A 12,375-nucleotide genomic window follows, 5' to 3' on the forward strand; every position below is an offset into this window, starting at 1 on the left:
ACCTGCTTCAGTATTCTTGCCTGGGAAATCCCATGGCCAGAGGAGCCTGGCGGGCTACAGTCCGTGGAGTTGCAAAGAGCTGGACATGACTTAACGACTTAACAATAGCAACAAATGAGAGCACGCCTAAGGGCACTCAGCACAGCCTTTGTCACATAGTAAGTAGTATTGTCATCTTCACTGGCTGCTGCTTGATCATTTCTATGTCCCTTAATGCTGGTGAAGGGCTCCAGTTAACTCTTCTGCCTTCCCCACTGCCCTGTTGTCTGCAGACGGCCCCTCTCAGGTTGAGGTCAACATCTCCAGCACTGGCAGGCTCCCCAACGGCACCCTCTATGCAGCCAAGGGCTCCCAGGTGGACTTCAGCTGCAGCAGCAGATCCCAGCCTCCGCCCATGGTTGAGTGGTGGTTCCAGGCCCCAGATTCCACCACTGAACTCTTCGGGAACAACCTGACAGCCAGCTGCTTCACGCTGTTACTGATGTCACAGAACTTGCAAGGGAACTACACCTGTTTGGCCAAAAACGTGCTCAGCGGGAGACATCGAAAGGTGACCACCGAGCTCCTGGTCTACTGTGCGTAAGAAATGCTCCCCTCCTCCTCTCCTCCACCTTGACCCTTTGTGACCTGTGTGTTTGTGCCTCCCTTTGTGTGCAAAGAATTCCCTGATACACGGGTCCTAACCTGCTTCTGTGGTTCCCTCGACACACACGGACACACCCGAACTGCATGTCAGAGAGAATGTTGCCTTTTCTGAAAGCTCGCTGCTAACTAGGGGTACAGGAGAGTCCCTGTGAGCCACAGAAGGGAATTTATGCCAGGTTTAAAGTTTTTTTTTTTTAGGTGAAACTATATAATGTAACATTAACCATTTTAAGATGTACAATTCAGTGGCATTGAGTCTATTCAGAGTGTTGTGCAACCATCATGTTTATTTCCAAAACATTTTCACCACCCCAAATTGGAAACCCTGTACCCATTAAACAGTCACTCCCATACCCTCTTTCCCCAGACCTTGGCAACCACTAACCTACATTCTATATCTATGAACTTGCCTATTTGGGACGTTTCATATAAATGGAATCATACACTATGTGACCTTTGGGGACTGGCTTCTTGTTGGTTTTTTTTTTTAATGGAGGTTATTATTTTTAGGGGGGGGCTGCAATGCATGGCATATGGGATCATTAATTCCCCAAACAAGGATGGAACCTTCACCCCCTGCACTGGGAGCACAGAGTCTTAAACACTGGGCTACCAGGGAAATCCCTGGGACTGACTTCTTTCACTTAGCATCATGTTTTCACGGTTCATCCCTGCTGCAGCTTGTGTCAGTACTTGTTTTCACCTATGGCTGAAGAGTATCTATTTTATGGATCTACTACAATTTGTTTATCCATTCATCTGTCCTTACTCATGTTGTCCATGAACTCAGGCCCTCTAGCGCTGTTAAGAACACGTAGTTCATGAAGCTTTATTTTGCAGGTGAAGAAACAACCAAATATACTCATGCACACATTCAGTGGAGGAAAACCACTGTAGAAATGCAGGGTGCACTCATAATCCATGCTAATGAAAGGGAGCATGAGAACAACAAATTAGTAGACAGCGTAATAACACACTTACTTTATACATTATTCAGAGCCTTTGTAAGTCTCAATGCTCGCTATCATAAATGACATTTATTGTGTATAAAGTTATATAAAGTCATTTCCTTGTTGCAGGAAACACAGATGAGTAGAAAGAAAAAAATAATCACTTGTACTCTCACCACCGTGTTGATGTATTTCCAATAATTTTTCTTGTAGATGCCACATATCTACCCATATGAGATCCAGATTTCTACTTATGTATATTATATAAAATCTATAAAGTAGTTAAAATATTTGCATATTATAGAAAATACTTTTATATAAAATATATATTATATAAATATATGATATATACATAATACATAACTATTTTATGTATAATTATGACTACATGGGTTACATTACAAGTTTGTAATTTGTTAAATTTTTATAGATATATATTTTTAAATTGTATTTGCACATAGCAAAAAAAAGTGTGTGTTGAGGATTGGGGATGAATAAGTCTCTCTCTTCCTGTTATGCCCTCCAGGGATCAGCAGTGTCCAGTAGAACTTTCTGTGATGATGGAGATGTTCTCTTGTGTGTGGTCTACTTCAGTGGCCACCTCCTATGTGTGATTACTAGGAAATGTGGGTAGTATGATGGAGGAGCTAAATTTGTAATTAATTTAAATCAAATAGCCACATGTGGCTAGTGAGAAATGCAAATCTCTTCAGAGACTTAACACCCAGCAAGGGAAACCCGACTTTTGCCAGGCACTGATTTGTGCTAGGATTTACTTCAAGGTACACTAACTGGAGTTGCTGTTTCTTTGATACCCTGGTTCTATAATCCTTAGAGTCAGCCCAGTGGCTCATTTTAGCTTGTGATTAAGGCCATGTTCTCTGGTATTTTGCAGCTCCCCCTCCATCAGCCCCCCAGTGCTGGGCAGAGGTGTCGCCAGGATTGTTCTCACTGCAGCTCAGCTGTCGCTGGGCTGGGGGATACCCAGACCCAGACTTCTTGTGGACAGAAGAGCCAGGAGGTGTGGTCGTGGGAACATCAAAGCTGGGGGTGGAAATGCTGAGCCAGTCCCAGCTGTCAGATGGCAAGAAGTTCAAGTGTGTCGGGAGCCACATAGTGGGGCCGGAGTTGGGAGCCAGCTGTGTGGTACAGATCAGTGAGTCTGCCTTGCCTTGTCCTGGGGTTGGGGTCCACTCACCTTCCTGTCTTCTGGGACAACCCTTTGAAAGAAGTTCTGGGAAAGAGATCCCAGGGTGTTGGAGTGAACTGAATTCCTTTCATATCTTCCTCCCATTTTCTTTTTTTAAAAAATCAAAGTATTGTTAATTATTATTTATTAACAAAATCAATCATTATTTTAAATTAATTTATTGATTAAAATTAATTTTTTAAAAATTGAAGTATAGTTGACTTATAATATTGTGTTATTTTTGCCGGGTAGCAGAGTGATTCAGTTATACACACACATACATATATACATATACATATATACATATTCTTTTTAATATTCTTTTCCAATGTAGTTTATCACAGAATATTTATTTGACTGTGCCAGGTCTTAGCTGTGGCACACAGAATCGTTAATCTTCAGTGTGGGCATGTGGGATCTAGTTCTTGACCAGAGATCGACCCTAGGTCCCCTGCATTGGGAATGTGGAGTCTTAGCCACTGGACCACCAGGGAAGTCCCTATCACAGGATCTTGAATATAGTTCCCTGTGCCATACAGTAGGACCTTGTTGTTTATCCATTCTATATATACTGGTTTGCATCTGCTAACTCCAAACTCTCAGTCCATTCCTTCCCTATGCCCTTCCTTATGCTTTGCTTCCTTCCTTTCAAACTTTAAATATGCATAATGAAACTTTTTGGTTCTAGTCCAAGCTGGTTTTCTCTTGAAAATACTAATTGAGCACATACTACATGCCAGGCACAAGTTTCTAAGTCCTGGAGATGGAGTCGTGAACAAAACAGACAAGGTTCATTTATCTGTTGACAAATGACAAAGGTTCAATTTGTTCATGGAACAAATTATCCCTAAACTTAATGGCTTCAAACAACAATCATTATCTCATGATTTCTGTAGGCCAGAAATTCATACAGGGCAAGGAGCTGACACCTTGATTTAGGACTTCAGACTTTCTGAACTGTGAGAAAAAATTTCTGTTGTTTTAAGCCGCCCAGTTTGTGGTCCTTTGTTACAGCGGCCTCAGGAGACAAATACAGTGAGTCAGCCAGGGCCAAAGTATGTTGGACTGTGTTGGCCCTGGTGAGGTTGTCCTCACAGTTTATGATAATAATCCTCAGAGGTGCAGTGTGGACAGTGGACATGCTGAGAAGTGAGCCCTGGTGTACCAGCAAGTGCTTGTTCTCCTAGGTGAGCGGCATTTGAATGGTTGACCCTTCACTAATTGAGCACACTGTCCCCGGGTGTCCCCTCTGTGTCAGGCACTGCACCTGGCCTTGGGCAACATAAGGGACCAGGACTCACTTTCTGCCCAAGGACAGGGGTTGGCAATCTGTGCCCCATGGACCAAATCTGACTGAACTGTTTGGGGGAATTTTTAAGAAATGAGATATAATTCACATAATGTAAATTTCACTAGTTTTTTTGGGTGGGGGGAGGTCTGCACCATGCAGCTTGTGGGATCTTAGTTCCCCAATCAGGATGAACCTGCACCCTCAGCAGTGAAAGGATGGAGTCCTAACTACTGGACCACTGGGGAATTCCCTAAAATTCACTATTTTCAAGTGTATAATTCAGTGGGTTTTTTTTTTTAGTACATTCACAGTGTTGTACTACCATCACCATTCTAATCCAGAACATTTCCATCACCCCAAAAGAAACCCTGTACCTACTGGCAGTCACTCTCTAGAAAGACCATGCGAGGATATTTCCCAGTATCTCCACCAACGTTGAGTCTTATTAATTTTTTAAAACTTATCCTGTTTGCTGGTTGGGACATGGCTAATTGTTTTAATCTGGGTTTCTTTGATCACTGGTGGGGCTGATAATTTTTATTCACTTATTGGCTTCCTATATATTATCTGTGAGTTATCTGTTCATATCTTGTCCATTCTTTTTATTGGCTTCTTCATCGTTTCTTATTATGTCACAAGAGTCACTTAATTTCATAGAACTGTCATGCACATTATAGATATTATTCTGGCATATCTTGTTCCTAAACCATATTTGTGACATTTCTGCTAGTGATGAGCAATTTCTGATTTTGAAAGGGTTGCCTCTGTCAGTCCTGTTTTAGGTTTCTGTGCTCAAAAGGTCTTTGTCTCTTACTTGTTAACTTATTATCTGTAAGCCTCATAGTAGTCTGCAAATTAGGATGATTCGTAACTTGTAAATGATAACATGTGTAGACTAACTTACCCAGGATCAGCCACCTCTTAAGTGATGGAGCAGCACTTAGCCAGGCTGGTCTGACGCCAGGGCCCTTGCTTTTATCCAGGTGGCCTCTTTCCAGACTTGATCTGGCAAATCTTTTCTTCGTGTGGGATTTAGGTACTCAGCATGGTGCCAAGTGGGCTTCCCAGGTGGCTAGTGATAAAGAACCAGCCTGCCAGTGCAGGAGACATAAGAGATGCAGGTTCGATCCTTGGTTCAGGAAGATCCCCTGGAAGAGGGCATGGCAACCCACTCCAGTATTATTGCATGGAGAATCCTATGGACAAAGGAGCCTGACAGGCTACATAGTGTTGCAAAGAGTCAGACAAGACTGAAGGCAGACACGATGCATGTATGGTGCCAGGTGCTGTGGAAGAATACAGAGTCCTTCCCTTTAAAATGCTTAAACTTGGAGAGAGAAGTCTGGCAAACTTAAACCAGAAAATGGTAATATCGTAATACAGCCGATCTTGAACAGCACAGGCGGGTTTGAACTGCGAGGTTCCACTTACATGTGGATTTTTTCCCCAATAAATATAGTACCTATATCTTCATTTTATAGATCTTCAACTCAGTGTGGGGAAAATTTGTGTCTGATTAGAAAGCATAAGATGTGGAATCAAAAGAACTAGGGTTTGAGTCCTGATGCTATCCAAAACTGTTTCAGCTTCCTGTCCTTGGGTGAGTCATTTTCTTTGTGTTTGAGGCAGAGATAGCAGGACATAGATTTTAGATTCCACACAGAGTGGCACCCCCCCCCCCAACCCCCGTGTTGTTCTAGGGTCAACTGCAATAGAGACAGTAATGTTTTATTGAGTGCAGACCCTGTGCAGGTGCCGAGTGTTTTGCACACAGCATCTTGTTCAGTCCTCAATCAGCTGGTGAGCTGAGCCCTTGCAGTATTATCCCCCAGAATCAGTTTCCCGGAGTTGCGGTACCACAAACTTGGTGGTGGCTTAAAACAACAGATGTTTATCCTCTCTCAGTTTTGGAAGCCAGAAGTTTGAAATCAAGGTGTTGGCAGGGCCATGCTCCCATCAAAGCCTTTGTGGCAGAATCCTTCATGGCCTCTTCCACTTCCTGATGGCTCTATGTGTTCCTGCGGCTCCATCACTCTGGTGCCCGCGTCTGTCTTCATGTGGCCTTCCTCTCTGTGGGTATGTCTCCCTGTGCCTTCCTCTCTTCATTTTTCTTTTTTGCTACGTAGCACGTGTGGTCTTAGTTGCCTTACCAGGGATCTAACCTGCACCCCCTGCAGTGAAAGCATGGAGTCTTTAACAACTGGAGCACCAGGGAAGTCCCTCTCCTCTTCTTATAAGATACCAGTCCTTGGATTTTGGGTTACCCTCAATCTGGGATGATTTCATCTTGAGATCCTTAACTAGTTACCTCTGCAAAGACTCCATTTCTGAGTAAGACCACATTCTGGGCTTGTAGATGAACACAAATTTTGGGAGGACGCTCCATTTTACGGAAGGTGAAACACTTGCTCAGACTCATGCAGCTAGAAAGCAGTAGACACACTCAGGGTGGTACATAACGGGGAGATGCCCAAAGTGTGTTGTGGACTGTCCCAGGAAGTGAATAAATGATGGACTGATGCTGAGAGAGGTTGAAATTGGCAGAGGCAGCTGGCAAGTTTTGTTATTTTGCCTTCACCCTCTCATTTTATTTGCAGATCTTGCCTAAGTCATTATTCCTGTGGCCCTGAGACTTGACCTGTAATCTGAATCTAAATATGTGCTCAGGGCTAAGAAATGTGTCTGGAAAAGGGAGCTGACCGGAAGTTTTCCCAATTCCAGGAGCACGGGAAATAGGTATAAAGCCAGGACCCTTCTCAACTCTGATGCCATCCAGTTCAACCCACCTCCCTCATGGGCACTCGACCCTGGATGTGCATGCTGGTCACCTGAGGGGCTGGTTAAAATGCAGATTCTGACTCTCTGGGTCTGGGTGGATCCAAGACTGCATTTCTAATTGGCTCCCAGGAAGTGCTGATCCTGCTGGTTTGAGGACCACACCTTGAGTAGCAATGCCTTCGGGGTTGAGGGGCTCTGGATTATTCCACACAGAAGGACTAGTGCATCACTGAAGGGCAATACTAACATCCACCCAGGGATGCAGGGCAGCATAGCCCCCAAGCTGATGAAGAGCAATGCTTTCAGGGATTCCTGCTGCCCAGATCTCTCTTTATTTTTCTCTTCCTTTTCTTTTTTTTTTTTTTTGTGGCTGTGCTGCATGGCTTGCAGTATCTTGGTTCTCCAACTAGGGACTGAACCTGGGCCACAGCAGTGAAAGCACTGACTCCTAAGCGCTAAACTACCAGAGAACTCCCCAGATCCTTCTTTATATGGCATGTTCTGTTCAGTTCAGTCACTCAGTCATGTCAGACTCTTTGAGACCCCATTGACTGCAGCACTCTAGGCTTCCCTGTCCTTTACCATATTATATGGCATGTAGGCCCCCTAAAACTGAAGAAACCAACTCAACTCATGACAAGCTGCAGTGTTATGCAGCCCCGTGTGTGAGGACCCTAGCATGCTATCCATCTCCTGCAGATCTGTGAGGCTCTGCAGCACCAACCCCACCTTGCCCCACCCTTGCACGCAGCATCGTCTTAAGCAAAACTCTGAATTTATGAGTGCCACCCGAGCTGGCTGGTGACATAGCTTTTTGAGGGGTGAATGCTGCGTTTGGCTAAAGTACATACATTTGGGTTGCAGGGGAGGTGCACTGGGGGACTGTTTGTTTTGCCTTTAGTAAAAGAAGGGGCCATTTCTCAAACTTTGGTTTGGGACCCTGAAATACAAACGTACTGATGAGGCTTGTCACTGCTGCTGGCTTTGTGACCCCAAAGGAAATTCTGGTTAACCACAAGCAGGGAAGGAGTAATTTAGCAGCAACATGGGGGGAATCTGATAGTTGATTCAAGAAGGGGTGTTCGCAGGTGATTTTTCTCAGCAAAACCAGGTTTGGGCGATTCTCCTCTGTTGACCCGAACTAGAGAGAGGTTGTTCCACCCCCAGCCCCCTCCCACTTCCCCCTTCCTTCTTCTCTGGATGCCAGCAGTGAAACCCTAGATTTCTCTCTTGGAACAACTGCCAAGGGGAAGCGTGTAGTTTCACTCTCCTGGGCAGGAACCCAGCATGCTGCTCTGTATCCCCTCAGCTGCTGAAAATATGGATTTAATAAATCTTCCCAAGATGAATTCACTACCCTTCCCAAGAGGATATGCATTAGGGGGAAAGGCTTCCCATGTGAAGGATACAGACTGATCCTCATAGTAGATCATAGTAGACGGGGAGATGGCTCCCCGTCTCCCCCTTAAATCAGACCCCAAGGCCACAGGGATGCACAGTCTGAGTTTTCTAGGACAGACCTATGGTAGAAGAATGGCCTCCCAAGGATATCCACATCCTAATCCCCAGAGCCTGTGAATTTGTTTCCTTACATGGTAAAGGGACTTTGCATCCATGATCAAGGATATTGAGAAGGGGAGATTGTCCAGGATTCTCTGGTTGGGCCCAGTGTGATCCCAAGGGTCCTCATAAGAGGGAGGCAGGAGGGTCAGTGCGGTAGTGATTTGTTATGACAGATGCAAGCAGAAGGAGTAATTCAAGGAAGGGGCCATGAGCCGAACAATGCAGGTAGCTTCTTTCTAGAAGCTGAGAAAAAAGGAAATGGATTCTCTCCTTGAGCCTCCGGAAGGAACCAGCTTTGCCAACACCTTGACTTTAGTTCTGTGAGATTAGTTCAGATGCCTGGCCTCCAGAACTATAAAACTATAAAAGGATTAATTTGTATTGTTTTAAGCTGTTAAGTTTGTGCAATTTGTTACAGCAACAACAGGAAACTAGTTCAGGTGCCCTTCTGTCCCCTGGAACACCCTTGTCAGGGTGTGTGCCCGTATTTTATCTGATCAGTGTGGTTTTTACACACAGAAGCCTAGAACATAGGAAGTAAGGAGATGTAGACCACAAAAGCCTGACTTCTTGGGTTCCATTCTTACACAGACCAGTTCATCCTGGTTTGCCTAGGATTTCACAAGCATTGAAAGCCCCCAGGTGTTGGGAATCCCCTCAATCTTGGGCAACCCAAGACAGCTGGTACCCCTAAATTCTAGTTGCTCACTTCCTTAGTTGTGTGACTTTAAGTTACTTGACTTTCTTTGTTCCTCAGTTTCCCCGTCTGCAAAATGGGAATAACAAGATTATTGTTGAGAACTAGCTGGGTTAATATATAGGGTGCCTAGCCCATAGTAAATCCTCAACAAATATTATCTTTTATTATTATACGAGACCAGGTGTGGTACAGATATTCCTGGAGTTGCTTTGTTCCAAAAAAAGTAACATTCTTGAAATTCTCAGGTCACTGCTTGAATCTCCTTAAATGTTTATCTTTCTTTACTTTCTTCTGGCCAGGGAGCCCCTCCCTTCTCTCTGAGCCCATGAAGACTTGCTTCGTGGGGGGCAATGTGACGCTTACCTGCCAGGTGTCTGGAGCCTACCCCCCTGCCAAGATCATGTGGCTGAGGAACCTCACCCAGCCCAAGGTGGTCATCCAGCCCAGCGGCCACCACCTCATCACCCAGAGTGGCCAGAGCTCCACCCTCACTATCCGCAACTGCTCCCAGGACCTGGACGAGGGCTACTACGTCTGCCGGGCTGAGAATGCTGTAGGGGTGAGGGAGGTGGACATCTGGCTGAGCGTGAAAGGTGAGTGATGGAAGTGACCCTGGAGGAGTAGAGCTTCAGAGGACCAGCATGGGGACAGCTTGTTGCTTCCCTCTACATGTGTCACTGCCATCAGGGAGGAGGCATATCTGCTTACCTGCGGCTTGACAAGAGGGATGGGAAAATTACTGTCCAGTCCTAAATCTCTAACTATTGTATCAAGATAAAAAATTTATTTTTTCCCAACCCAGGGGTTGAACCCGGGTCTTCTGCATTGCAGGTAGATTCTTTACCACCTGAGCCACCAGGCAAGATACAAAAGTTATTTAATATCAGTTACATCCTAAAGAAAAAAAAAATATATATATATATATAGAAAACATATAAATATATATTAAAATACATGTCTAAAATAAAAGATATAATGATATATATATATAATGTAAGCTGTGAAACATAACAGCAAAATGAACACCCAAGAAACTACCATCCCACTTAAGATATAGAACAGTAACCAACACTGCTGAAGTTACCTGTAAGTAGTGTGGCAGATTTAGAAAACAATAGCAGCAAAGCTAAAAAAAATGCTGCTCACTTAAATTTGCACTTTAGAAAAACAAAGAATTTTTTTTTTAGTGTTATGTCCCAAATATTGCATCGGACATAACTTATTTTTTTTAATTTTTAAAATTTTTATTTTTTATTTGGCTGCACTGGGTCTTAGTTGTAGCATGTGAGATACAGTTTCCTGACCAGGGATTGAACCCAGGCCCCCTGTATCGGGAGCATGGAGGCTTAGCCACTGTCCCACCAGGGAAATCCTGGGACATACTTATTCTAAAAAAATTATTCATTGTTTATCTGAAATCCAAACTTAAGTGGGCATACTGTATTCTATCTGGCAACCCTACCTGTAGGCCTGTTTTCAGTCTCATCCTGGGCCTTCTGAAAAAGGTAACTCCTGAGTTTCATGTTTTATTTAAGAAAAATTTTGCTGCATATGTACATATTTCTTGAAAATACATTGTTTAGGTTTTGTTTTAGAGTTCTGAAAAAATTTTGTTATTATACAAATGTAGTCTTTTTGTGACTTGCTGTTTTTACCCCACCTTTTGTTTTCCAGGATCTATTCATGCTGACATGTGTAATTATATTTCATGCCTCTTCATGGCTGCTTAATTTTCCACCGTAGCACTATTCCACAACTAAATTGTTGATTTTCTTGCTGATGGACATTTGTATTGTTCTGATTTTTTGTTGTTGTGATGAACAGTCTTGCTGTGAAAATCTTTTACCCAGCCCCCTGTGCACATATACCCAGGTCCCCAGGCAAATATGTCTCTAGCATATCTGTACCAAGAAGTAGAAATGAAGGGTTATAGGTTATGTACATTTTTATCTTTAATAAATTATAATAAATAATACCAAATTATTTTCCAAAGTGGTTATACCAATTTCCATTTGCAATGGCAGTTGTCCCAACCACAGATTTTGTGATTTTTGTTCAAGTAAGTGCAAAATGAAATCTCAGTGTGGTTCTAATTTGAATTTCTTTGATTACTAAGAAGGCTGAGCATTATTTCATATGTTTATTTGCTATTTAGGTTTCTTCTATGAAATATATAATTGTGCTTTTTAAAAAAGTTTTAGTTTATTTAAAAATTAAAAGAAATTTTTTTTGGGTCACATCATGTGGCTTTCTAGATCTTCCCCAACCAGGGACTGAACAAAGGTCTGGAATCCTAACCACTGGGCTACCAAGGAACTCCCCATAATTGTCTCTTTTGATGTTTTCCTTTCTTATAGATATATAGGAGTTCTTAAGAAATTCCACACACTAGTTCCTTGTTTTACATGTTACAAATATCTTTCCGTTAGTCCTTCTTGCTTTCTTTATGGTATCCTTTGATTTGCAGAGGTTGTTTAATGTGGTTGATTTTATGAATATTTTCTTGTATCAGCAGCATTTCTGTGTCTTAAGAAATCCTTATCTATCCTATGGTCATGAAGGCATTCTTCTATATTGTCTTCTTAATGTTTTATTGCTTCCTTTTCACAGTTAACTCTGTAGTCCATCTACAGTTGACTTTGGTGAATGGAGGAAGTAGACATCAAGTTTCCTCCACCCCCAGTTTGGATAACTACTTGGTCTAGCATGACTTCCTGAAGAGTTCCTTTTTTACTCACTAGTCTGTCCTATATTAAGTTTCCTTTTGTTCACAGACCTGTTCTTATCGAACGTATGCCCTGTAGAGTAGAAGCCCAGTGTCTAACCACTAAGACCATCAGAGAAGTCCCTTCCTATTCTGTTCTGTTGATCACGTCATTGCAGCACTAGTAATTCGCATTCCTAATTACTGTAGCCTTAACAGTCTTGATGTATGAAGACACAGATTTTAACTTTCCAATGTTCTTTCGCATCACATGCTTCCTTTGATTCCCACAAACTGTATGAAGTAGGAAAATGAGATATTTGTCTTGCTCTACAGAGGGGTCATGAGGCTTCCCTGTGGCTCAAACGGTAATGAATCTGCCTGTGAAGCAGGAGACCAGGGTTCGATCCCTGGGTTGGGAAGTTCCTCTGGAGAAGGCAGTGGCAATCCACTCCAGGATTCTTGCCTGGAAGCCTGGTGGGCTACAGTCCATGGGGTTGCAAAGAGTTGGACATGACTGAGTGACTAATACAATCCACAAAGAGGTCATATGCC

The 12,375-nt window shown here is 43.2% G+C and overlaps 1 protein-coding gene across 1 annotated transcript in view; it reads left to right on the forward strand.

Moving 5' to 3' along the window:
- Positions 1-12,375, forward strand: part of VSIG10 (V-set and immunoglobulin domain containing 10) — a 37,569-nt gene that overhangs the window by 21,777 nt on the left and 3,417 nt on the right. Inside the window, exons 3-5 of the mRNA XM_052655175.1 lie at positions 273-575; positions 2,491-2,751; positions 9,416-9,709. Coding sequence (XP_052511135.1) covers positions 273-575; positions 2,491-2,751; positions 9,416-9,709 — 858 coding nt within the window. The remainder of the gene's footprint in view (positions 1-272; positions 576-2,490; positions 2,752-9,415; positions 9,710-12,375) is intronic.

This window comes from Budorcas taxicolor, chromosome 17 (assembly GCF_023091745.1).
Source record: "Budorcas taxicolor isolate Tak-1 chromosome 17, Takin1.1, whole genome shotgun sequence".
NCBI classification, from domain to species: Eukaryota; Metazoa; Chordata; class Mammalia; order Artiodactyla; family Bovidae; genus Budorcas; species Budorcas taxicolor.